The sequence below is a fragment of the Cladophialophora immunda genome, assembly GCF_000835495.1.
Source record: "Cladophialophora immunda strain CBS 83496 unplaced genomic scaffold supercont1.2, whole genome shotgun sequence".
Taxonomy (NCBI): Eukaryota; Fungi; Ascomycota; class Eurotiomycetes; order Chaetothyriales; family Herpotrichiellaceae; genus Cladophialophora; species Cladophialophora immunda.
In genome coordinates, this window is record NW_015622542.1 from 4,261,093 (window position 1) to 4,286,820 (window position 25,728).

Sequence of the window (25,728 nt, forward strand, 5' to 3'; positions counted from 1 at the left end):
TTTTACCTCGATTTTTATTGAGATATATATTCATTATCCGAATTCTCTCGACCAATCAGAGTTGACCCTCAACCTTGACAAACTTTCACACAATCCAATAACTAAACGGTCCCTTAGATCAGCTGGTTAGATCGTGGTGCTAATAACGCCAAGGTCGCGAGTTCGAGCCTCGTAGGGACCAATCGTATATTTTTTTGGGATCTCCTACATTTGGCTGTGGGGACCTAGCTACCTGTGTGATGTATATATACCGGTTGAGGCAGTAGTGTGGGTGTGTCCCTGCTTACATACCACCCACGTATATACCCGGGTACTTGCGCACTTGAACCCCCTCGGCGTCTTGAACCTTGAAATAACGGCGTGGGAGTGAGGAGAACCCCGGTGCACATGGCTGACCACGTCTCGTTGTCCGTTTCCTTTTGCTGTTGCACTTCTTCGAGCAGCGATCCCTTCTAATCGTCTATGCTCGCTAAAATCCTGCCGCATTTGTCGGTAAAACCCCCATCCCGTGCTAGGTCCTGCACGCGATCTGTAATCATAACCCGCGGCCTCGCAATTCGACTCAGCTCGACCCCGGCCAATTGGACGGTGGTCGGGCGTGCGTATGTGTATGTCATTCGCGCCGTCCAAGGGGAGACGAGTTGTGATTACGAGTCCCCACTTGGACTTGGGGGTGAATAGTCATCAAACCATCTAATGTCCCGCGCAAAGACTTCCACTACTACAGGACGAGGGGCTTTATGCTGCGCACAGCTCACAGATCACGGAAACTGTTTTCCTGAATCTATACCCAGGTAATTATCGAATGATGCCACATCAACTAAAGGGACAGTGTGATGACAAAGGGCAGCCGGCACCCGTGGCTTACGTTTGCCGCTTTTAGCCTTTATGCCTCAGATGACTTACAACCATCCATTCTAGACACATCATGGCGTTGGAATTACTATGAGAGAGTGTGATGATGTGCTGCTGATACGCGCTCTGCCGAAAGTTCGCCGATGCATCCCTGCACACCACAGCAGGCATTGTGTACACACAGAACACCAGCAGGTTGGGCAGGGAGCGGCTTTGTCAAAAGACTCCAAGCGACGTATGCCATCCCAAGCCGCTATGCCGTTCTGATACGAAGCACGACATTTGCTTCCAAATCTGCTGCAATGTGCTTGACTAAGCCAGAGAGCGCGACGGCTTGCACTGAGATCGATATAAACGCGCCTCTGTTACCAGCCAAATGTCGGTCTCCACATATCCTTTATAGCTTCGTGCTCAAGAGGGAGTAGGAAACAACATCGACACACTCCAGAAATGTCTGTCCAGAAAGCTATTGCCGTGGTCGCGACAGCACAGCCTGTCAAGCTGATTGAACGACCCATCCCAAAGCCGGGCCCGGGCGAAGTCCTGGTCAAGGTCTCCATTGCCGGACGTGAGTACCCCCCGATGAAAAGACACGGTGAATCCTGGCTGACTCGTTTCCCACACAGTGAATCCGCATGATGGGCTAGTGCGAGAGATCGCCTACTTTGTCGGCAAGGACAACCTGCCAGGTGTCCTCGCAATCGACATAGTCGGGGAAATCGTCCAACTTGGCGAAAAGGTTAGCGCCTTCAAGATAGGGGACAAGGTCATGGGCCAGGGAGATCCTGTTGTGTCAGACACAAAGGGGTCCCAGGAATATGCTGTCCTCGACGCCGACTTTATCGCGCCTCTGCCCGATTCGGTCAGCCCTGACCAGGCCGACACGGTCATCCTGAACCCCTTGACGGCGTATGTGGCAGTGTTATCGCCCCTTGGCCTGGACATCCCATCACCACTGGCCGGATCGACGACGGGCTTCGACTACAAGAACACCAGCATCGTCATCATCGGAGGTAGCTCCGCGTGCGGGAGGTTCGCAATCCAGCTTGCCAAATGGGTTGGGATTGGCACCATCGTCACCGTCGCAGGGAAGCACGGCGAAGGTGATCTCAAATCCCTCGGCGCAACGCATGTCATCGACCGGAGCCTTCCAGACGAAGACATCCAGCGCAAAGTCCGGGAGATCGTCGGTGATGACCTGCTGTACGTGCTCGACTGCAACAACCGAGCCGATCACACGCAGGGCATCCGCATGCTGTCCAACTCGAAGAAGGGCACCATGGTGCCCTTGGCCGTGTCGCGCCCAAACACCATCGACGAGGCCAAAGTGGGGCCCAAGCAGCAAGGCTACAACTTCAGGAAATTCGTGTGTCGGCCGGTCTTGTTCCGGGAGATAGCCACACAGTTTTACAAGGCGTTGCCCAGGTTGATCGATGATGGGGTGCTCAAGCCCACTTCCTTCGCCGTCATTGAGGGGTTGGATGTGGACAGGATCAATGCGCAGCTCGACAAGTGGAGAGATGGACAGTGGCCGCCCAGGGTCAACATCCACGTTTCATAGATATGGGTAGTAGCGGAATAGAAAAGCCCCGAGAATAAATGTCCTTCAATAACACCAGGGAGCCAATTGATGCTTCGTACCTGCTGGCACCGAACCTAGCGCGTCCATCCAGTCGGGAATATGTAGGGACTCAGAAAAATCAGGCTATTCCACCGAGCGCCCCTTGACTGGCCCGTGCAGAAGGCCGCCTCTGGACTCTCAAGAAAGGAGAAAATACGGGCAATGTCCAATGGATTGCCCCTTCTATTGACAATCTGGGTCAGAAACAACGACATCAAATAGCTCAGAAGATCCTTGGTGTGACAATACGCCTGCTGTCTCAATCAGCCCAGAGAGGACTGCATTGGTAGGAATTCCCGGTGCAGCCTCCACAGTCACGGCGCGAACAAGTCCAATCACACCGCCCTTGGAAGCCACGTAGAAAGCCATGCCAGGCTGAGGAATCTCGAAACTTGCCGGTTATGTGTGAATAATGCGCCTGTACTCCAGCTTTCTGTATATGCGGCAGCACCGCACGAGTCAGATAGAAGGAGCCGTTAAGATTGACTGGTATTGTACTACGGCGGTATAAATTCTGTCGGGCAGCCCACGAGCGCACCGCATGGAATGGACATATGCCGGCGGCATTTATGAGAGCGTCGATTTTCTGGTATTTTTGGAGACCGTGTCCTCGATTGCGGCAGAAATGGACTGTTCATTGCAACATTGCACGCTTAGGTGTCTGTCTTGTGTCCAGCGGTCCGGATCGAGGCTTGGACAACGGCGAGTCCCCCCCTGTCTATATCCAGCATCATGACTTGCTTGAGCTCCTTGTTGCGCGAACAGCCGAGAAGTTGCCTCTCTAATGCCAGACCCCGACCCAGTGATGACGACGATATCTGACTGCGTAAGTGAACCACCTAGGATTTGCTCTGCGAATGCCCAGATTCTTGAACATTCAGACCACGCATAGGGAGAACGAGGGGCCGGGGCTTGGTCGAGGGGCGGAGAGAGGGAGGTTCGTAACCGAAAGCCTCCTGGTTTCCCTGTGGGTATTGTCTTTCCCCAGCTTCAAGCCTTGGCTACCCAGTGGAGTAATTAGTGCTGTACCTAATTATTACATTGCTTCCGAGTCTTCTACCTAGGTTCCTACTTCTCTGAGCAGGTGGACCCCAAGAAACCAAAGGACCAACTTGCCCCACGAATGTGCTGACTTGGAATCAAAGGGTTCTCTTCTCCTTGACCGCCGTGCTTTTTTCAGCGACAAACAAAATCTAGTGCAGGTCAGTCTCGGTCCTCCATCCGACGACCACTCTTCCAGACGATGGAGTTTTTGCTCGATTGCGCATGCAGCTTCTGTGGAGCCGTGTTTGGCCGTCGAGAGCACCTCAGGCGCCATCTCATGATACACGGAAAGATAAGACCTTTCCAGTGTACAGACTGTGCCAGCAGCTTCCCTAGACAGTGAGTGTATCCATGCACCGGGCACACGCAGTGTTGTATCAGGTGCTTGACAAGGCTGACCCCTTGTCTTTCCATTTCCAGGGACGCTTTGGTCCGCCATTGCAAAACCGTCCATGGAGCTCAGGCTGCCGACAATCGGACCCGAAGGACACATGTCCGTCAACGCATACAATCTGCATGTCAGGAATGTCGTCGGCAGAAACAGCGCTGCGATGGTTGTAGTCCGTGCGGCCGCTGTCGGCTTCGCAGCAGTGTCTGCACCTATTCCGAACCCAAGAAACCGGCACCGCGGAAGGAAATGTCACCTCTCGTCTCTGCGAGCCTGTCCTTTCCGAACGGTGATGAACTAGGCTCAGTGTCGTTACTGGATGGTTGCGTCGCTGGTCCTGTGGAAGCACTTCCATCAACAGGTACGCCTCTCGTTACTTCCTCTCTGGGTCCACCCTTAGCTGACAGTTTCTTACAGAGCCAGGTAGAGATGAAATCGCTTGGGATCATCCCTCCCTGCAACCGGACTCATGGCTGAGAAGCCCTTCGGAGGTATCTCGGCCGTTGTTGAGCCCTTGTAATACCTCCGCCATTCCATTTCATACTGACCCTACCAACGACTTCCCATGGTTGTTTATTCATGCGGAAAGTAGGCAACCCGCAACACCACCTCTGAGGGAACGCCAGCGGGATCTTCACGTCTGCAATAGCGACCTTGAATACAGATGTGCTCTCTCAAAGCAGTCGCACCTGCCGCCTACCTGCTTTTTGCGGACGAGATATGATGGTTTGCAAGCGAGCTTGACCGAACTTATCGGCCAACATGCGGATTTTGCCACTAGGATATCCCTGCCGACTAAAGAAATGCTGAATTCGTTTATTGAGATGTATTTTGAAAAATTTTCCCCTCTGTTCCCGGTGCTTTCGCCGGCCAGCTTCATTGCAGACACGGAGCACTATTTGCTGGTTTTATGTGTTTGCACGATCGGCGTGTCGTTCCTTGCAGAGACGAAGCAACAAACCATGTACCTGATGTGTTCATTCTTACGGAAGGGTCTAGACAGTCTTGCAAGTTTGTTCCAGATCACGGTCACAGCGTGCCGAAGCTAATTTGGGGACTAGGCTGGGAAGGAAACCACGCTGGCTATGGAGATTTGGTATCAGCAAGTCAGTTTCTTAGCACATGTCATCTTCAGCTGCAGTGGAAGCTTCGAATATCTGGACTATGCTCAGAAATCAAAAGGGTTGTTCGTAATATCTCAAGAGCAACGTTTGCGGAACCTCGACGGTGCAAGCGTCAAACAGGACGTGGCGACTTGGATGCAATCTCAAGAGGACTTAGATGCCTGGAGGCGGATAGAGTCAATCAAGAGAACAGCGTTTGCGGCGTGGGTGAGTTGCACTTTCGCACTGGTCTTCCTTGCTAGCTAACAGACTCGTGGGCGACTGACACTCATGGGTCGCTTCTGTTTGACTTGCCGCCTCTAATGATCTCCGGCACACGTCAATTCCTTCTTCCAGCTCCAGTCGAATTGTGGGAAGCAGTTACATTGGAAGATTGGAACAAAGAGCGCGTCAAACAAGGTACAACTATATTGCTCCTGGTGTCAAGGCAGGTACTGAGCAGGACGCAGATTTAGATCCGAATCCACCGAGCCTGGACACCTGGGTCGAAATATTGTACAGAGATGGGACCGCCCCAGGGACTCTTGGTGGGTTCTCGAGACTCCTGGTCATGCTGGCCATTTCTCAGGATATTCGCGAGTATATTCGAGCTGCCGAAAAGTTTCGCTGCCTCCAAAATAAGGAGCATCCGCACTCCAGATCGGAATGGACCGATCTTCTCTCGAAATGTTACGAACGGCTGATCCGAACACCTTGTTCTGAAAAGACTTGGCCGCTCCATCAAGAGCTCATCTCTCAATCCTACCACTGCACTATGATATCTCTTCACGTCACCGTTACAGATCTCTACACTTTTGTGGGATACAAGGCAAACTACCAAGAAGCTGATGTGACGAGGCACCGTCTCTCGACCTGGATGTTGGAGCAACCACAGAGCATCCAGGTTGCCCTTCTCCACGCCATTCAGATATTCGTGCAAATGCGAACAAAAAGTCCGAAAAGTCCTCATGCCTCATTGGTCCTGTGTCTTGCAGTCTTGACGATTTGGGTATACGTCGAGTTGAAAATCGGGCCACGTGGAATGGAGCTTGGTCGGTGTTTGGAGTGTAGGAGGGACTTGCTTGGCAGCCTGGACCACTGCTGCTTGAAGGCGACCATTGGCCACGAGATATCGGGCTTCGAGTTGGACTTGATAGAAGGCGCTGTGCCGGTGGACCGTCTCGTCCGTGAAGGCTGCGACCTTCTGAACACAAAGCCTGCTTGGCAGCTAAGTCATGCGGTGGCATCTACCATCACGTACTGTTACCAGAGTATAACACGGTCGAGAAGAGCTGCGTGCAATCCACCATGAGAGGGGGGATTTCACTGCCTCTGCGCTCGAAACGTTTCGTCGGCCACTCCATCGGTTGTGCAGCAATGGAAAGCAAAGACAGAGATTACGAAAGTTGCCAGCCCACCTACAGGGTGCGAGCTTGAGGTGACACCAACTGGCGAGATATATCGCATATGTTGTACCTCAATAAGCACCCCACAAGAACCGCCTTGCTATCGGCGTACCAACGAGCGTTACACTCTGTGCAGTTGTCGAACAACAAGATCTCTTAACTTGCCCTGGGAGCTCTCATCGGCGACCAACCAACACTCGTCCGAGGCTTTGGAACGGTATAAATGTATATACGGCGACAGCGAGGTTCTAGGAGTGTGAGAACGTTTCGAAAAGTGGCAGAACACAACAAGATACGTAAAGGTCAGAACATCACCGTAAGCAAGTCGCCAGTGTACCCGGCTGAGGCACCGTTGTCTTCTAACTGGACTGGTATATTCCTCCAGAATCACTGCACTTGATAAATGAACGTGAAAGGGATGGAAGTTCATTTCCTCCAGGGAGTTCTTTTCCTGCTCGGCGTAAAGTAAGGCGCTGGATAGTCCGGTTTGTTCCACTTTTATGAAGCCCAAGAAGCCTTGAAAGTCCCGTTGTCTCGAGTAAGGACGAAATAAAGGGCCAATGAGTTATACGGGTATCTATCTAGTTGTTATCACTAGGAGTATCCGACTGGCCCCTTAGTCGGCGAGCATCATCATCAAAATTCCAGAAGCCTTTCCACAGGGATCGGGATCCAAAGCCAACCCCGTCGAGCGATCGCGCCGTCCATCGCTTACACTCCAGAGGTATTACAGCCTGCTTGATTCAAACTTTTATGAAAGAGTCCCGCCAACACGATGATGTAGCACATCCTTCTTCTCTCTAGGACTTCAAATGCGTGGGTCCAGGCAAATCTGGAAAATCAGGCTGGCGGTCCAGGGCGAACTGCAGCCATGAATTAGCTCAATGAAAGCGCAGAGGAAGAAAAAGGCAACGACATACCCTGATGTCCTTGCTCATATCCATCACCAAAACTTCTTGCGCGAACAAGACAAAACACGTGTGTAGATCAACGTGTTCTTTGGCCGAGGCTTCAAAGACATGTTGACTCCGCCTGAAAATCGGGACCGAGGCGCGATCTTTGAGGAAAACCTTGTACACCAGGCAATAGCGTGGCATGCCTTGACCTCCAAAGTACGAGGAAAGATCAAACCTGTCCGATTTGACGCCAACGTTGGCCGTCAGTCGCCAGACGTCATCATGGCAGTGCCGCTCGAGAGCATCGACGAGAAGAGGACTCAGGGTGGCCTCCAGTTGCTCTCCTTCCATCTCCTGTCGGGTACCCGAGATGAAGCACAGAGCAACCGTCGCGTCTGCCTCGTCGACGCCGGTGTTCTCTCGGCGAGATGCAAGTCGCGTGGGGACGTGGACGTCTTTCTCGCGGGCCATCAGCACAATGTTGGCTTCGTAATCGGCAAAGTTGGCTCCGTCTGGGCCGACCTTCTCCTTGACGTGGTCGGACGTGAAGCAACGGAGCACATGCTCCCAATCTCTGAAGTAGATCTCCGTTGTATCATCGCGCCCGTGCCAGGGTTGGTTGGCATTCACGGGTCCGCCTTGTCGCGGCCCGAAAACCGAGTCAAATACATGGGTCTGGATGTACTTGCTATCAAGGTGCCAACCACATTAGTCAAGTTGTTGAATGAGATGGACCGCGGTAGGTACTCTTACTGTGGCTTGTCGTCTTTGTTCTCGGTCCCATCGGTGATGGCGCCATGAATGCGAAAGTGATAATCCAAATACTCCTTGCGCGTCAGGTTTGGCTTCCTTCTAATAGCAACGATTTGCTTGACTCCTGGTCCGAAAGACATGGTGATGAGATAGTGTTTCTCGCGGGGCAAGAGTCTTCTATCAAGGGTGGGGATCCCATTCTTATAGCCCCCAAAACCTACGATTGCAGCCAAGTCCAACTCGAGTTCTCTGCTTTGCGGATTGAATGTAGCCGTTGCAGGGAGACCTCGACATGTCTAAGGGAGAAAGCCGGGGATACGAGGTGGAGGGGTGTGGTGAAGTGCAGTGTGGGTGGACATCTGCCACACTACACCCGCCCCTCGTGTCATTTGCTTTGCTGCCGGTATCTCGCCAGTCTCTCCTCGTGTGCCTTCTGCTCTAAAAGGACTCAATATGAACAGGACTGGAGTATCTAGAGCGAGAGTCAGGGGGCACTAGTACATTGTGGGGAGAAATACATGTCAATCGACACACGGATAGTTGGATTGCTCCGGCTCCCACTTTGTGCTAGGTACGACTCGACACACGCACGAGGCGAACCTCGTCTCTTTTTCCGCACGAGTAGCCACAATGTGGAGATACAGTAGAATATCAAGCAGCCTCTGCTCTCTGGTCACCAAAACTACCTTAGGTCGGTATTGATGCATATATCGTTAATCACATTGAGCTTTGCGGAGGCGAAGTTCACCGCCAAGACAAGACCCACCACGCCGCCCCTCGTTCCGCCCCTCTTTCCGCTCCTCCCAGTGTGGATCGCGGCTTGGTGCCTCGGACTCTTCCACCTTCTAGTCGTATTGTGTATGGGTTATCAGAACAAGGAAGTGTATTTTCTCTTCACGGAGCTCTCTCCGGCAAATGGCCCGAATTCTCGAAAGGGCTGGGAGTGCTCGAGATGGTATCGGGCCAAAACTCGCCAGGTCTCGCACAAGAGTGTATAAAAGGCCAAGTATAATATACTGGCAGAGAGGGTTCGTTGGCATGAGTTCTATTGCGAGCACCAGTGACCTTGCGTGGGGATTACCGACTCTGGGGTTGATTTCTGGCTTGATAATCCGCACAAAACTTTGGAGTTCGTGGGTTCACCACCGCCTACCATGACAGTCGAAGGCGCTCCCTACGCACCAAGGACAGTTCTCGAGACTCTCTTCACAGAACTTCCAACCTTGCCCTCTGATGGCGCTGCAGCACAACTTGACGCCGCAGCAGCCGCAACTTTTGTCCAGTCGCTGTCCTGCCTGAACGAAAGCATCCTCGCCGAAAGAGCCCTATGGCGCGATACCTTCGCTCTCACAGGATCCTTGAGGACGTTCTATACACCTGCATCAATCATGAAAGGCTGGTCGTCGACATGCGCGACCCGGGAGGCCAAGAACTTCGCCTTTGTCCCTGACCGAATCAGACCTGTTCAAATCGGTCAGAATGGATGGGTTGACGTACAGTTTACCTTCAAGACAGAAGCTGCTCCGGCCGCACATTGTCGAGGGCTATTATCCCTGATCCACGACAGCCACAGCACATGGAAAATCTGGATGATACGAACCGTTCTCGACCAGTTGGAGGGGGCTCCGAATGTCGATAAACTCACCTGGACCGATTCGGGAGAGAAAAACTCAGTCACCCAGGCAAATGGCATGAACGGTGCCCTGGGCGCCAATGGTGCCAATGGATTGCATGCCAGCAAACAGCCGACGAAAATATATGATTGTGTCATTGTGGGTGCGGGTCAAGCAGGGTTGAGCTCTGCGGGTCGCCTCGAAGTATTGGGTGTTTCCTATCTCGTCCTCGAGCGGAATGCTAAAATCGGCGACAACTGGAAGAATCGATACGACTCAGCCAGACTCCACACGCCACGTGAGTTCGGCCATCTACCGTTTGATCGGACATTTTCAGGTTATCAAGAGTACTTGACCAAAGATGATCTTGCCAAAGGGTATCAGGACTTCGCTCGGAGAGCTGGAGTCGCCCAACAGGTCTGGTTGAGCGCCAACTTGGACTCTGGATCATGGGACGATCGAGAAAAGGTTTGGACTCTTCAGGTTACGCAAGGTGGAATCAAGACCATAAAAAGTCGAAATATCATCATGGCGGCCGGTGCTTGCGGTCAAACCCCGACCATGCCCAATCTTCCAGGCCGACTCGATTTTCAAGGCACAGTCATCCACTCAGCCGACTATAAATCCCCAGATCTCTGGAAGGGAAAAGCTGCCATTGTAGTGGGTTCCGCCAACACAGCCCATGACGTGGCTCAGGATATGGTCGAAGCAGGCTTATCATGCATAACCATGGTCCAACGAGCACGTACCTATGTCCTGCCAGGAGCCTACTACAAGACCTTGAGTGACATGTCATACAACACAACTATCCCGACATCGGAAGCCGACTTTGAATTCTTTTCAACACCTTATGCAGTCCTCCGTTTGGTCAGCAACCAAATCTTTCATGGAATGGCCAGTCAAGAGCCTGCTCGGTTCGACGCTTTGGAGGCCGCGGGTTTCCGGGTTGCAAGGTATGGCGACATCTGGTATCAGATCTGTGAAAGAGCAGGCGGTCATCACATGGATGTTGGGTGCTCAGAGCTGATTGTGAAAGGATTAGTGAGTAGTGACCAAACACACGCGTTCAGCTGGGCTGGGTCTCGCTAACAACGTCTACTTCTCAAACAGATCAAGATGAAGTCAGACGCCCTGCCATCGCATTACACTCCAACAGGCCTTGCATTCAGCGATGGGACCGAGATCCCGGCCGATGTTATTGTCTTCTGCACGGGCTTTGTTGGAAATGCAAAACCAGACATTGAGCGCATTTTTGGCCAAGGCGTCGCAACAAAGGTCGAGGACTATTGGGGTCTCAACGAAGAAGGAGAGCTCCGAGGCGCTTTCAAGCCAATGGGACGTATGTCTTTCGAATCCTGCCCCTATCTCACAGCCAGCAATACACGTACAACACTGACAGCTATGGCTTGAATAGATCCAGCATTATGGTACATGGGCGGCACGGTCGGCCATGCCAGATACTACTCCAGATTTGTCGCCTTGCAAATCAAGGCGTCGCTAATGGGCAATCCATTACCTCAATACAAGTAGAAAAGGAAGACCAAGGGAGGCTGGGTGGACACACCACATGATATTGCAAATCGGAAGACTAGAGAGTCAAAGTGGGCACCGGGTAAGCACCAGTGTTAGAGTCGAAATACATCGTCAAACAGAGAGATAGTCCAGATATCGGGTTTATTGGTCGATTTGCCAACCGGCATTACGAGCTGCGAAACACGGTCATCGACCAGAACAAGATGGTGTCTAATAGAAGATATAATTGGATTCGTGTGCCTCACATGGCGTACTAACCTGGATATTACACTTGCTGCTTCCCAAAGTCATCGCTGAAATCCCGGTCTGGTACTTCTCCTGCTGTTCAGAGCGTGGCAAACTCTTGCACTGGGACTCGTGAAGAGTCAATTCTGCTCGAGTTCGAACCATAATAATATGCAAGAGGTGAAAGACCTCATGTGTCTCTTCCCAGAGATGCCATGCCAACAAATGAAGTGGTCTGCAGTACGGCTATTCGGACGGTTATTCAACGTGCCCTCTTCAGCCTCGACACCGAATAAGTGCAACCGACCGCAAACTCGGTTGATGATCTTCTGTAAAGAGATCGTAACTTATCTCCAGCATTACTTTCTCGAAAACATGGTTCATCTAGCGCAGTTTGCAAACGCAACCACCAGGTCCACACACCCTCACCAAACTTCCACGGCTCTGCTGCCCCCCCCCCCCCCCCCCCCCCCCCCTTCCGACCCCCCCCTCCAACATCTCTTCTTTCGACAAACCCTTGCCAGGAGCCCTTTCCACCCTCGATTCTCTCCATCAGGCGATTTCCATGGTTTTTCGACATTTCAGGATGGTCCTCGGCAGAGAGGACCGTCATAGGGTGAATGGGTATGCAGTAATGCCGATGGCTACCCGACCCGTCAAAGGATAGACTATTTAACTCGAAAACGAGTTTCTCTATCGATGCCGCTCGCCATGTCCAGATTCGTTGAACGCATGGAATAATTCGTTCCAGACATACACCCATGCTGCGACCATATATTCTCCTTGGCCTTGCAGGGCTTGTTATTGCCTTCGTCCGTCTGCTTCGCGTCGGCCGTCGACCAAGGGACTACCCCCCAGGACCGCCGACGCTGCCGCTCTTGGGGAACATTCATCAGGTTACCTATCACCATCTCATCCTACAAAAGTGTTCTACCCACTAATTCTAGACCTAGATGCCTTCTCGTGATGCCCATCTGCAGTTTGAGAAGTGGGCCAGAGGATATGGACCGATCTATAGCCTCATCTTGGGAGCGAAGACCTTGATCGTCCTGTCCAGCGATGAAGCCATAAAAGAGCTCCTGGATCGACGAAGCAACATTTACTCTCACCGACAAGAGATGTACATCGGCCAAACATTGTGCAGCGACGGCCTGAGACTACTCATGATGGCATGATACAAATCTGAAGAAAACGTGACATGACTTACGAGGCTGACCGCTCTCAGGGATATGGTCCGACATGGCGCACAGTATGAGAGCATGCGGCTTCCGGGTGATACTGGCCCTCAGCTGACACAGGTGCCAGTACCGCAAGATGATCCACGGCCTGCTTAATGTGTCGGCGGCAAAGTCATACGTACCGTACCAAATGCTCGAAAATCGACAAATGCTACACCAGCTGCTTGCCGATCCCGAGCATTTCCTCCAGCACATCCGTCGCTACTCGAATGCACTAACGACAACCATGATCTATGGCTGGCGGACACCAACTTATGAGGACGACAAGATGAAACAACTCTTCGACGGCTTCTCCAAGTTCGCGGAAATCAACCAAACGGGGACTGCCGCGCTGATTGACTTTTGCCCCTGGCTGCGTAAGCTGCCCGACTTTGTCTTGCCCACACAGAAGAAGGCCAAGGAGCTTCACAGAGAGGAAAAGGCACTGTACTTGGGCCACTGGCTCACGGCAAAGAAGGCGGTGCAAGACAGCACCATCAAGCCTTGCTTCTGCGTTGGAATGGCGACTGCGCAGCAAGCGCAGGATTTCAGCGATGACCAGGCCGCCTATATTGCCGGGACGGTGCTGGAGGCCGGATCCGACACGACGTCCAGTACCTTGTACGCGTTTGTGCAGGCCATGGTGCTTTACGCAGACGTGCAAAAGAGGGCCCAAGAGGAGATTGATCGTGTCGTTGGAGATACGAGGATGCCCACGATGGAAGACGAGCCTCACATGCCGTATATACGGTGTTGTATGAAAGAGACGCTGCGTTGGATGCCCACCACCATCCTCGGCGCGGTGCCGCATGCGGTGACACAGGACGACTACTATATGGGCTACCTGATCCCCAAAGGAGCCGGAGTGATGAACAATGTGTGGGGAGTCAATATGGACCCGCAACGCCATCCGGACCCGCGGCGCTTCAACCCTGACCGGTACCAGGACGACCACCATGGCCTGTATGACTCGGCAGCGAGCCCGGATGCTTCGAAGCGCGACAACTTCACCTTTGGCGCAGGCCGCCGTATCTGTCAGGGGATCCACGTTGCCGAGCGCAGCCTCTTCCTGGGCATGTCGCGCATGCTTTGGGCGTTCCGCTTTGAGCCGACGACGGATGACCGGGGACGTCCGATCGTGCCAGATCCAGACGAACTGACCCAGGGATTTGTCTGCATGCCGGTGGAGTTTCCGTGCCAGATCACTCCGCGGTCCCAGGCCCGGGCTGAGATGGTGAGGAGGGAGTGGGAGGACGCGGAGAGGGAGTGCCTGGACGGCGAGACGAAGCAGTGGAAGACGGTACCGTCGAACGAGGGACCCAGAAGGCGTGATGGCGAGGGAAGTCAGTATCGTATCGAGCAGTCTCGGGCTAGATCTTGCGTCGTCAATTCCAGAAAAGTGAAAATCATTCAAAGTCATTGGCAAGCTGAGCACAACTTCGTGGGGGAAACTTTAACCCTCCAACTATCCCGTGAGTGTGATAGAGAAAAGACAGCTTAACTGTTGGGGAATTCTTCTCTGAATCCGTTTGGTCTCTGTTACCATTAGATACATCAAACCCGCTAGAAGTGCCAAACATACCGAATACCGCATCGTCTTTTCTCTCCAGACTTGACAGGCGTTCCCTGCCAAGCTATCAGTTACGTGAACGGATGAGGCAGATAAACAGCCTCATAACCCCATTCTCGTAGAGCGCGCAGAAATCGCTTGATTTGCGCTGTGACGAGGATTCCTGCCTCATTCTCGGTCCTCTCAGAGCGAGTACACTCGAGCTCCGTGGCCTGAATCGCTCTGCGCAAGTTGAGCTCCAGAGGGTTTCCGGCCACCTTCAGGATGGCGAGCCTGGTCATGTCGCATAATTCAGTTGGCAGATTGATCACCTGGTTACCCTCCATGGCGAGGATACGCATCGAGGTTAGTCTTGCAATTTGGGGCGAGATTGTCCCTATGTTGTTGCGGCTGACGTCCAAGATCTCCAGGAACGGCATTAGATATACAGCCTGGGGGATTTCGCGCAATATATTTTTTCTGAGGTTGAGATATCGCAGATGGGAGCACTCGGAGATTCGCGCTGGGATGTCCCGTATACCGTTGTTCGATAACGAAAGTCGTTTCACGTTTTCCTTGATCAACTCCACGACCGCTTCGGGCACAGTGGTCATATTCAAATGGCCGAGGTCGATGGTCAGGTTCAGCCTGAAGACATTGTTCGTCCCTTTGCTGCTGGATGCGATATGTTCGGTCTTTTGTCGGGCGTCGGCAATCTTGGTGCGCAATCTCTCGATGATCTGATCTTGAGACGGTGGCACAGCCTCCCTTTTCACATGTGGCGCGGTGCTCTTTGTTCCCGACGAGTGCAGAGAGTCGCTGATCAAGGCAGCCTGGGCCGGTTCGTCGCCTGTAGCTGGCGGTTGATCAAGACTATCGACAGGGAGGTCTGGTGCGATCGTAGACTCAGACTTCGATGCTAGAGGTGGCGTCAAGGTTACAGGTGGGGTGTTGGGATGTAATAGACTGGAAATGGACCAAAGCGGCTTGTCGGAAAATTCTGGGGTGAGAACTGTGAGATATGACAGGTTGGTGTCAATCCGACTGTTGACATCGTCTGTAAAACTGCTGTACATCTCTGCGCTTTCAGTACCGTCTGGAATCTCGTGAAGTCGCTGAAGCTCACTTTCCCGTAGCGGTAGCGAGATAACAGATATGGCTGATATTTCACTCAGACTTAGCCCGGAAAATATACTCCAGGCATGAGTCAGAGCAAGTGATGATCGGAAGGACATGTCGCAGGCATTCATTTCCACACGTCGATAAACTCTCGAGTCTCCGAGGATGAGCTCGAATTCAGCTGGAACGTTCTCAAAAATGCTGATCGGGCGAGTGATTGCCGCAATTTCTCCCGCACGTTGCCAATTGCTGGGTCCCGGCCTGATTGTTACGTTGTCATCGTCGTCGTCCTCGTTACGTTCAAAGAACCTAATGGACGCTGGTTTGATGAGCCCATTGGCTTCGAGCCTTGCAAGACGATCGCGCATGTCTTCATTCTGGTCGAGCACGGCCTGCATCATTGAGATGAGCTTTTGATGCGATTGTTGCGCCTCTTGGTCGGATTTGCTATCGACAGATCAGCGTCGGACTGTTCATTTAGAAGAGTGCAAGCCATTACCATTGAAGGATATCCATGATCATCGACAACGAGCTCTTATGTTGTGACATCATATCCATGATGCCTTGGATACCTTTCTCCTTCCTCAGCCACTCGACTCGCAACTTCGTCCAATCCCACGAGCCCCCAGCTTTTGTTTGTCTGAATGGATGCACTGCTTCTTCGAGATCGAGAAACGTTATTGTGGTCTGTGTTACTACAACGACCAGATGGTCCAGTTCGATCATGGATTTCCTCGACGGGTGTAAAGCAACCAAATTGTTCAGAAGAGAATGCATGGAGGACAGAACGAGGCCCATCTCTTTGACCAAGAACGTAGCAGCCCTAAGAGACTGAGGCGCGTTTTGATAGTCTCCGACTAGGCTGTTGAGGTCCAGACCCAGCCTGAGGGCTATTGAGAGCGCCTTGACGATGGCCATGGACAAGGTCAGGGGGTCCATCCTGACGAGTCTCACGTGAGGCAATCCTCGTTGAATCTCTCGTGATGAGGGAAGGACGAAGGAAGAAGTCTCAAAGCGAGAATTGAGAATTGTCAACAAGGAAAGTGGTCTTCAGGCACCCGGAACGTGGTGAGGCTGTGCCGCGCCACAATCTTGGCCAAGGGACCAATCGAGGCAAAAGGGACAATCCTGGGTTCGAATTGTAGGGATTTGGACAAGTGAGCGCTTGGTACCTGGTGCTAATAAAGAAATATGACTATGCTGGCAACGTTGGGTGCATGTTGACAGAGTCTACTGCTCATTCTACAGTATGTAGACGGATGAGGCTGGAATCTGCTCGCAGCAGACGTTGATGAGGCTGGGCGAGCGCATATTTAATCCACCGTACCGATTCATACGGCCAGCCATAGACCTACTTGCGCTCTTTCGGAAAGACTACTGTACCTCCATAGCTTCGAAAGATATGCTTTTGTCGTTGTATAGCATCTGTTATTTTCTTCCATTCCTTTTTATTCTGAGTTAAAGCCAGGTGCTTCCTGGTTAGCTTTTTGCATCCGCTCTAGGATATCTTCCCCACGCTGTCAAGATTGGAGCGTTTCTAGTCTTCGTCCAACTCGGGATAATGCCTGTAGATTCCCATGCTGTACTTCTGTCTCCTGTCACTCTCCAGGTAGCTCTTGATCTTGTCCAGTGCCTTGACCCTCTCATAGAGTGCAAACACCTTGCCATACTTCCCACTGCTCTTCAACTTGCCCATACACTTGGGGAAGGCATAGCTCACTCCGTCCACCGTCTGGAAGAGCACCAAGTCCGCATAGGTCATTTTCCCGCCGTACAGCCACTCCCCTCCGCCCGAAGCTGGCCCCGAAAGGACTCGCTCAAAGTACCCCAAAAATTTGGGCAGGCGGACCGCGCGGTAGTCGGCGGCCTTCTTGAGAGCCTCTTCCTTCTGTTCTTCGTAGTAGGCTCCACTGGCGATGGGGTGGTGGACATCGTGAGGCTCATTGGAGAGCCCGTCAAGTGCCGTCAATGCCAGTGCGTTGACGTGGTACATTCCAACACTATCGTCGGCGACGTCGGGGACCAGGCCGAGCTTGGGACCCAAGTAGGCGAGAATATTGGGCGTCTGGGACAGGAGGATATCATCTCCATGTTGCAGAATGGGTGGAGCCAACGGCGGGGGGTTATTGTCGTCCCCAATGTTTTTGTCGCTGATTTGGGCCATCACTGCCTTGACGCCGGCATCCGTTCCGTTGGATACGTCGACGTAGGGAGTGCCTGTGGCTTCAAAGGCGAGGCGGATGTGCTCACCTCGGCCTGGAATGCCGGGCCAGTAAATCAATTTGTAGGGCATCGAATCGCCCGTCTCGGCGGCTGCGCCAGCGCCGGTTTTCTGGCGTTTGGAGGAGCGCGTTGATGTGGCCATACTGAAGCAACGCTCGCAGATGAGGGGTTGGAAGGAGAATGAAAGGCGATTGATCTTCCCGGAAAGGCTGCAGTTGGCGGCCGGTAAGCGAAAGGCTTTGAGTAGCGGTTGTCGTGAGCTTTGTGCGAGCTTGGAGATAATTAGAGCAGATTGTCTCATCAGAGACTTTTGGCGACTGGACAAGGATGGGAAGATGGGCAAAAGCAACCAAGTTCACGTCATACGATGGGACTGATGGAGGCAGTGGTGGGATGATGGAGCTGGACGTCCTTCGTGCTTGGATGCCGAAACCCCTCGGGACGTTGAACATTGTTTTTCCGGTGCCGGCGGCCTACCCCAATCTGCGAGTCCCCGGAGCCTCCAACTTCCACTTCCCCAGCTGCGATGCAGTGGCACTGCCCAACGTCCCCAGACAGCGATCATTGGCCATGGTGGCTTCTCGATCGACATCATCATGCACGGCCTCTTTGTGGTCCAGAAGTCAAGAGGAAATCTCACACGGCAGAAATTTATCGTAAAAGGCCAACCTCCAGTGGCAATCAACTCCAAAGTGAACCGTAGCATTGACATTGAGCAGGCAAAGACTGCGTTTCGAAATGACTTCTGTGCAAGACTCCCTCATCTTCGGCAACATCCTCTCCACCCGGGAATCCGCCGCGATCTGGTCAGACAAGACGCGTACACAGTGCTATCTCGCATTCGAAGGCGCCTTGGCCAAGGCGCAGGCTCGACTGGGCATCATCCCGCAAAGGGCCGCCGACGAGATCATCAAGTTCTGCCTGGACATCCGGAACGTGGACTTTGACGACCTCCGCCGACAGACCGAGCTGATCGGGTACCCCGTGCTAGGCCTGGTCAAGCAGTTGGTCAAGCATATCAATGGGATCGAGCCGGGGCTCGGGGAGTGGGCGCATTGGGGAGCGACCACGCAGGATGTGACGGACACGGCGACGGTGATCCAGCTATGGGACACGATGAGTCTCTTCGAGAAGTCGCTCGAGGAGATTATTGCCGCGCTTCGGCACCTGGCCGACAAGCATAAATCCACCCCAATGGCCGCCAGGTCGAACCTGCAGCAGGCTGTCCCCATGTCCTTTGGGTTCAAGCTGGCCAGGCTTCTCGCGACGTTTCTTCGACATCGTGACCGGCTCAAGGACGTTGAGGAGAGGGTGACAGTGCTGGAATTCTCGGGGGCGGCAGGCACCTTGGCCACGTTACCGCCCTCGCAGGATCTCCCCTTGCTCGGGCTCGAATGCCAACGCGAATTGGCCAAAGACTTGAACCTCAAAGTCCCCGAGATCGCGTGGCACACGGAGCGCGACCGCATCGCCGACTTCGGTTCCCTCTGCGCCATGCTCACGAGCACGTGCGCCAAGTTCGCGCTGGACGTCAAACTCATGATGCAGACGGAAGTGGGCGAGGCGTCGGAACCGTACGTCCCGCACCGGGGGTCGAGCAGCACCATGCCGCAGAAGAGGAACCCGATCTCGTGCGCGTACATCACCGCCATGTCGGCGACGGTCAGGCAGCTGAGCACGAGCCTGTTCGAAGCCATGGTGGAGGACCACGAGCGCAGCACGGGGCCGTGGGAGATCGAGTGGATCGTGCTGCCGCAGCTCTCGACCCTGACGCACGCCACCCTCAAGCACACGGCCGAGCTGCTCGCGGGGCTCGAGGTGCACGAGGACGCGATGAAGAAAAACCTCGACCTCTCCAAGGGCGGGATCGTCAGCGAGGCCGTCATGATGGGCCTGGGCAAGACGCTGGGCCGCCAGTACGCGCACGACGTCGTCTACGACCTGTGCCGCAAGTCGCAGCTCGAGGACCGGCAGTTGCTCGACCTGCTCTGCGAGCACGAGGAGATCGGCAAGAAGATGTCCAGGCAGGAGTTGGCCAAGCTGTGCGACCCCGCAAGCTATCTCGGGTACAGCGAGGCCATGGTCCAGAAGGTGCTCAAGTTGGCCGATGAGCCTCCTCAGCAGAGGAAGCCCAGTCTGGTCTGACCCGACCCGGTACGGACGTGTTTCGGCCACAAGTCGACCGTCTCATGCTCCCGGGCGCGCCTGGGGCAGACTGCGGACCCTCTACTGCTCGGCTGGCACAGCAAAATTGCGTAATGATTCGACTCACTTGACCCTGCTTTACGGTGTTTTTTTGGGTTGGGTAATATTGGGTGGTATTGAATCAAAAAGTTTACGGTTTGTCAGCGTTAAAGTATTCCTCTTCAAATAATGCATATGTGTGTGTGCTAAATACACATACAAATGCGCTACGGAAGAAACTTCAAGTCCATCATCGCTGCCATGGCCCGTCTCCACCCGGGCACGTTGGGCGAAACCCTTCATCCAGAAGATATTGCATGTCCCACTGTCATTCGCTTATGCTCTGCTGGTGCATTGACTATGGATGTACTGTGATCTAGCTAGAAGCCTAGTGCCTGGTTGAAGGCGTCGGCAGCCGCCTGGCCCGTTTGCGCCTGTGCCGCGGTGGCGCCCTGGTTGCATGCGTCGAGGGCCTGTTGGGACGCTTTACACTTGTCGTTGAGTTGCTGGCCTGCGAGGGTATCCGTGTCAGCCATTATGGCCCAATCCATCGACATGCCCAGACAGCCAGGAACTCGAGAAGAAAGTGGTCGGGACAATAGTGGGCAGTATGCTTGTAAAAAGACGAAAGACAGTGACTTACAAATAAAGTCCGTAATGACCTTGATACCCAGCGCGGACCCGTGCGGGAAGAGCGTCTGGTCGTGAGGCTCGAAGGCTGGCTGGTTGCGCCCGTCCAGACCGTCGGCGAACTGCATCTTCTGTAAGCGTGTGCCGGTCGGTACTCTGCTAGGGGGTTGATTGCAATGATCTCGCCGGAAAAAGGGAAGATGGTTTTCTCAAACAAGGAAAAGGTTGACTTACGATAATAGTCGGGTCGGGACATGAACCGAAATCCAGGCTGGAGGATCCCGTTGTCGTACTGGAAGTGCTCGTCGTCGTCTCACTTGCGGCCGCCGTCGAGGTAGCAACCGCCGCGGCGGATGTCGTAGTGGCAGCGACGGTAGCTACCGTAGATGAGGCTGATGTGGTACTGTCGGCTGCAGCAGGGGGCGCAGCGCATTCTGTCGCCGCCGCCGAGTCAGCTCCGGCAGAAGCAGTGGCCGAGGCAGCGACGGCAGCATTGACCTCATCTTCGGTGGCGTCCTCGACAAGCAGATTCTGGGTGAAGATGCACCCGACTGGGTCGTTCTGGTCGTCACAGCTGTTCCCTTTTGCAGTCGGGTCACCGATCGTACCGGGAGCAAAAGTGCCGGACTGCAGGGCGTCGAGGGGGTTGCCGCCGATGTTGGCAATCTGAACAGCGAGCGCCAGAGCGATGTCTTTGTTGACAGTGGCAGCGTTGTCAGAGGCTGGGTCTTGGTGCTGGGAAATGGCCGCGATTTCCGGATTGACGGCTTGGATTGCCGTACAAGGAACCGACGTCTGTCCAACAGCTCCGGTATTGCGTTCGAGGGCTCTGTAGATCAAAGCAGCTGTCATACCGTCAACATCCCCGGCAGCTTTGGCATTGGTGAAGGCTCTGTCGGCGGTAGCTTGCTGAAGACAATCCGTGTTGGATATGTCGCCCTGTCCGGCGGAAGCGGCAGCGTTGCCGAGGAGACCAAATACAGCATCCACAATGTTGTCCGGATTGTCCGTCTTCAGGAATTGGTTGACAGTCGTGAGGAATTTCTCGTGTGAGTGTTCTTGTGGCACCTCACGTCGCCCAAGTTTTGTATTCCAGACCGGAGATCGGGTCTGCATGCCATGGTTTTGACTCCGCTTGATATGCAGGTTCGCAGGACGGGCAGCTGTGACATCAATGCCTGCAGCGAGGAGAACGGAAAGACAAATGACTGGTTTCATTTTGGTTGAGTGTCGTTAGACGCTTATGTTGTCGTAAATCTCGTAGAGAGCGTGGACTGATCGCAGATCGAGTTTGTTGAATCCGGTGTGGTAATACAATATAGGCCACAGGCCTGACCAGTTCTCCAGGAACGACTTTGAATTGAACGGGAAAGATGCAAACGGAAAGAGAATGTGAAGGTGAGAACGAATGGTCGCGATCGAGCTGAGTCAACAAGCTGGAAAGACATACAAGGGCACTGAAAGAAGCCGGTGCATATATACTCCAGGGCCTCGGGCTGGTCTACTCCGTACCTGGACACTTTCCGCATAAACTCCCTCGATCCAGCACTGGCGTGCCTCAAACGTCTGGGACTCTGCACCATCAGCTCTAGAGAAAAGTCTGTCCCTGCCGTGACGAAATCTTAGCGAGGAATGGGGACAGGTCTGACCATCAGAGCTCCATCCATCATGTGTCAGTGGATGCCATAGGCCGGCACCATGGTAGGCAGGGATGTCAAGATCCGGAACAGAGGCTACCGGTCGGTGTCCCTGTCACGGAACAGATGAACCAGGCTGGCACGTGGCACCACATCGAGCTTTGAGCCATTTTTTGAAGCCTCAGGCTCGATTTCTGGGGAACAACGGCGGTTGGACGAGATTGCTTTGGTGTGTGAAGGAGTCGAAGATGGGTGAAGGGTGTATCATGTAGGAGTCCTCGGCCAGATCGTGCAGCGTCTCGGGTCTGGGAACCATGGCGGCTGAAACGCCGGAAGGGCAATGGAGCGACCGGCTACTGTAAACTCTGAACGAGGGGACGGGATGCTGTATATCTGCTTCGATGGGCCAGGAAATGTCCCCGTCCGTTCTTCAGAACAAAGGCGTATTGAAGAAACATTCTCTCAATTGTATCGGCTGGTGTGTGTTCCTGTAGAAGGAGGAGGGAGAAGAACAGGAGCAGGAGATACAGATATTGAGCTATTCCGTTCTAAGTATGGAGAATTCTGAGGAAGCCTTGGCAGCGGGTCTCTGATTAGGGCGGCATGGCTTTTTACCTTGATCCGGAATGCCTCAGATGCACACACAGCTTCGTCCTCTCCCATATACTATTCGATTGAGCCAACTGCTCTGTCCCCGAACAACAATAACAACTCCTATTCGAAACTACAGAATCGCTCAGACACCTCACACGCTTTGCAATGGAAAACGCCGTGGCCACTCTGTCCCCGTTGTCATCAAGGTCGTCCAGGAGTCAATCATGCGAATCGTATCCAAAATTACCAGGCTGGGCCAGTCTCGTGGCACCACCCCATGAGAGCCAAGATCAGCCAGGACATTCATCTTCCGCCGGCACCCATTCGGGCAATACCCTCCAAGATGCGGCCCCCATATCCAGTAGCTTTGCTGTTGCTTGAAGGCGCCTTCAGGCCGGAGCCGGGGGCTGGAATACCCGAGTATTTGCCAGCGGTGGGCTTTTGCAGCATGCTTACTGGTCGAGGTCGTCCTGGCAAAGCTGTCCTGGACTCTCCACCGTTTGTGCTGCTCTTGAATCTGTTCGGACTGGCTAAGGCGGACGCTGAATTTGGTCGCCCGTTGCCATCCTCACTCCGAGGTGGACTCACGGGCTGTTGTGGTTGTTGCATGACGCGCTGCTCTTCTTGCTGAGCACTCATTGTCAGGAATAGATCCACCTGGGCGACCAACTCGCCCTTCTCAACCCTTTCTTGTTCAATCTCCTTGCGCAGTGAATCGGTCTCAGCGGTGAGCGAATCAACTTGGCCTCGAAGCCCTGCTGCCTCGGCTTCGAGCATTTTCTTCTCAGCGTTGGTCTCCTCGTTCCACCGCCGAAGCTCTTCAATCTGCCCCTCCATCTTGGACATAGCTTCGCTTTGACCCGGAATAATGCCGCTCATGGTTGCTTCTTTTTCCGTTTGAAGCTTGAGTACCTCCTCTTGAGATGCTTTAAGCTCCATTCGAAGCTGTTCGACTTGCTTGATCCATCTCTTCTCGTAGCTAACCTTGAGGTCCGCCACTTTGCGCTCGTGTTTGCTCTTGTATAAGGCATGCAATTCGCGAGCCACTTTTTCTGTGGCGTCCTTGACGGCAAAATCAATGTCAGTGCTCACCCCGGGCGTTGCAGGACCGCTTGACTTGTCGGGGCTCGGAGTGCACTTGATGCGTTCAGAGCGTAAGGTGTCAAGGGAAGCCTGAAGCTCAAGAATCCGCACTTCGTGCTCCTCTGTCTTTCGCTCAGCTTCTTCGGCTTGTTTTCGAAGCTTTTCCTTTTCCCGTTCCTCGAGAAAGATGTTCTGTTTGACCTCCCTAAGGACTTCCTCCATCTCTCGACTGCGGCGCTCCAGCTCTTCCTTTGCATGTTCCAACTCTTCCCGAGAGGCACGCTCGTTTCGAAGTTCCTCGCTGGTCTTTCCCACTCGCACTTCCGCATCAGTGACGGCACGTTTCAAAGCCATCACCTCCGCCTCTTTGCCCGATAGAGTGGCTTCGAGACCGGAGATTCGCGACTGCAGTTCGGACCGCAGAGTTTCCAGCTCTCGGGGCGTGATGGTGGGAATGGAGCGTGGCGTGGCCATTGGCTCAAGGTCGATATCCAACAGGTCCATTCCCAGCCCGGTTGTTGCGCCATACATGCTGTGCCTCTGACTAGCAGGTGTTGATGGGATAGGTTTGTCTCCGAATAGAGCCTGGTCCTGCTTTTGTGGAGAACGACCTGAAGCTCGTTCGCGATCCACCGAGGCTTGAGACCGATGAACGGGGCTTGGATTGACTTTGATCGGGAACCCTTTCCTCCCAGAGGGGCTTCTTCTGATGGGGCGCTGTACAGAGCCGGGAGGGGGCATCAAGATATTTGATTGCCCCGTGAAATTCATGAGATCGGTTGGGGAGTCGTTGAAATAGGTATTTCTTCGGGGGGTTGCTTCGTCCTCCTCATTTGATGAGATACTCCTCCTAGACGCAGACAGCAGACGCAAGGGGCGTTGGGCAGTGCCGGGAGTACTAGTGATTACAGATGGTCTGAGTTGTTTGGAAGGCGACCAAGGCTCCTGCCGGGACTGGGACGGAGTGTCTCTCAGGTTTGCGAATCTGGTCAGGTCTGTCGGGATGGCAGAGATGGTGCTCAGATCTCCAATTGTGTCATCGTGGATAGTTTTGTCACCCAAACTCAGAGTCAAGGTCATAGTATCAGATGCCTCCCTGGCAGGAGTTTCGCAATCTGTAGATATGTCGACCCCATCGTCGAGAGAGTGGTGTATTATTGACTCGTCCAAACCATCATCTTGCGCAGCTGCGTCTTTCTGCATCGCGTCGATCGCACGCGTGAGGCCTTCATTGAACCGCACCGTGGGCTCGGCAGGGGAGCCTGGGGGAGAGCTGTCGACTTTTGATTCGTCTTGTAAGCGGTATTTGATGGGCGACAGTGGCTTCCTCGGACTAGAAGGTTGACTGGAGAGCGTCGGGGACGAGATTGGAACGTCCATGACAGGAAGGGAAATATTGGTAGGATTGATCGAGGCGGACTGCGCAAGAGTAGTGGTGGTCATGGTGCTAGGGGATTTAAGAGCTTCTGGAAGAGGCTTCTGGGGAAAATCGAGCTTGACAGGGGAGGATCTGGAGTTCTGCTTGGCGGGCGACAGGGAAGATAACGGCTCAGGCATCGTGTCGGTGAGGGACATGGCCGGGAGCTAGGTCATTGAGAGAGGTACGGACGCAGGATTGAGAGACGAGGACAGCCATGAGAGTGTGAGCGAGTGAATTCGAGTACGATGATGAGGGTAATTACTGTGGGGAGGTGATGTTATCCCAAGATTGACTTGTTGGTAGCGCAGAGGACGTGTGTCAAGGCACGCCTCGCTGTCGTTGCGCTGGGTGACAAGAGGCCACCGAGACCAAGTTGCGGTGATAGAAACTCGCTTCGCTTCCCCTTCGTTCTGCCCCTTGTCAATATTATTGGGATTGCACCCGGTGGACCCCGATCGGATAAACAATGCCAAGGCGCTAGAGGGCAGCTAGTCCCGTAACGGCTTTGTACCTGAATGCCTCGCGCTCCTCAGCCTGCGCCCTGCATGGCGCGTCTCGCCCTCCTCGCATCCCATCAGCCGCACCCAGTGAACAGATGCCAACACATCGAGCTGTTCTTCTCCTGCATATGACCT

At 53.7% G+C, this 25,728-nt stretch overlaps 7 protein-coding genes and 1 non-coding gene across 8 annotated transcripts; 4 read left to right on the top strand and 4 right to left on the bottom strand.

Annotated features, from left to right (window-relative positions):
* Positions 1-107: 107 nt before the first annotated feature.
* Positions 108-181, top strand: PV07_03762. The gene has a single exon. It is a non-coding gene; the product is annotated as a tRNA-Ile (tRNA).
* A 4,812-nt stretch (positions 182-4,993) lies between these two features.
* Positions 4,994-6,323, top strand: PV07_03763 (uncharacterized protein; the record flags this gene model as incomplete). Its single annotated transcript, XM_016390517.1, has 2 exons — positions 4,994-5,235; positions 5,369-6,323. The coding sequence occupies 2 exons, from the start codon at positions 4,994-4,996 to the stop codon at positions 6,321-6,323; spliced, it is 1,197 nt and encodes a 398-aa protein (XP_016252419.1).
* Positions 6,324-12,390: 6,067 nt separating this feature from the next.
* On the top strand, positions 12,391-14,155 carry PV07_03764 (uncharacterized protein; the record flags this gene model as incomplete). The annotated part of the gene is made up of 3 exons (XM_016390518.1): positions 12,391-12,557; positions 12,626-12,686; positions 12,743-14,155. 3 exons carry the CDS (start codon positions 12,391-12,393, stop codon positions 14,153-14,155), a joined length of 1,641 nt encoding a protein of 546 aa, XP_016252420.1.
* On the bottom strand, positions 13,491-16,293 carry PV07_03765 (uncharacterized protein). Its single transcript, XM_016390519.1, has 3 exons — positions 15,822-16,293; positions 14,237-15,769; positions 13,491-14,190 (listed from the first exon to the last, which is right to left on the bottom strand). Exons 1-2 carry the CDS (start codon positions 16,259-16,261, stop codon positions 14,296-14,298), a joined length of 1,914 nt encoding a protein of 637 aa, XP_016252421.1. The 5' UTR covers positions 16,262-16,293; the 3' UTR covers positions 13,491-14,190; positions 14,237-14,295.
* Positions 16,294-16,648: 355 nt separating this feature from the next.
* On the bottom strand, positions 16,649-17,924 carry PV07_03766 (uncharacterized protein). The gene has a single exon (XM_016390520.1). The coding sequence runs from the start codon at positions 17,844-17,846 to the stop codon at positions 16,860-16,862; it is 987 nt and encodes a 328-aa protein (XP_016252422.1). The 5' UTR covers positions 17,847-17,924; the 3' UTR covers positions 16,649-16,859.
* Positions 17,925-18,283: 359 nt separating this feature from the next.
* PV07_03767 (3-carboxy-cis,cis-muconate cycloisomerase) lies at positions 18,284-19,690 on the top strand (the record flags this gene model as incomplete). Its single annotated transcript, XM_016390521.1, has 1 exon — positions 18,284-19,690. One exon carries the CDS (start codon positions 18,284-18,286, stop codon positions 19,688-19,690), a length of 1,407 nt encoding a protein of 468 aa, XP_016252423.1.
* Positions 19,691-19,850: 160 nt separating this feature from the next.
* Positions 19,851-22,470, bottom strand: PV07_03768 (uncharacterized protein). The gene is made up of 3 exons (XM_016390522.1): positions 20,594-22,470; positions 20,373-20,481; positions 19,851-20,240 (listed from the first exon to the last, which is right to left on the bottom strand). The coding sequence occupies exons 1-3, from the start codon at positions 21,575-21,577 to the stop codon at positions 20,110-20,112; spliced, it is 1,224 nt and encodes a 407-aa protein (XP_016252424.1). The 5' UTR covers positions 21,578-22,470; the 3' UTR covers positions 19,851-20,109.
* A 28-nt stretch (positions 22,471-22,498) lies between these two features.
* PV07_03769 (uncharacterized protein) lies at positions 22,499-25,502 on the bottom strand. Its single transcript, XM_016390523.1, has one exon. It carries the CDS (start codon positions 25,246-25,248, stop codon positions 22,894-22,896), a length of 2,355 nt encoding a protein of 784 aa, XP_016252425.1. The 5' UTR covers positions 25,249-25,502; the 3' UTR covers positions 22,499-22,893.
* Positions 25,503-25,728: the final 226 nt, after the last annotated feature.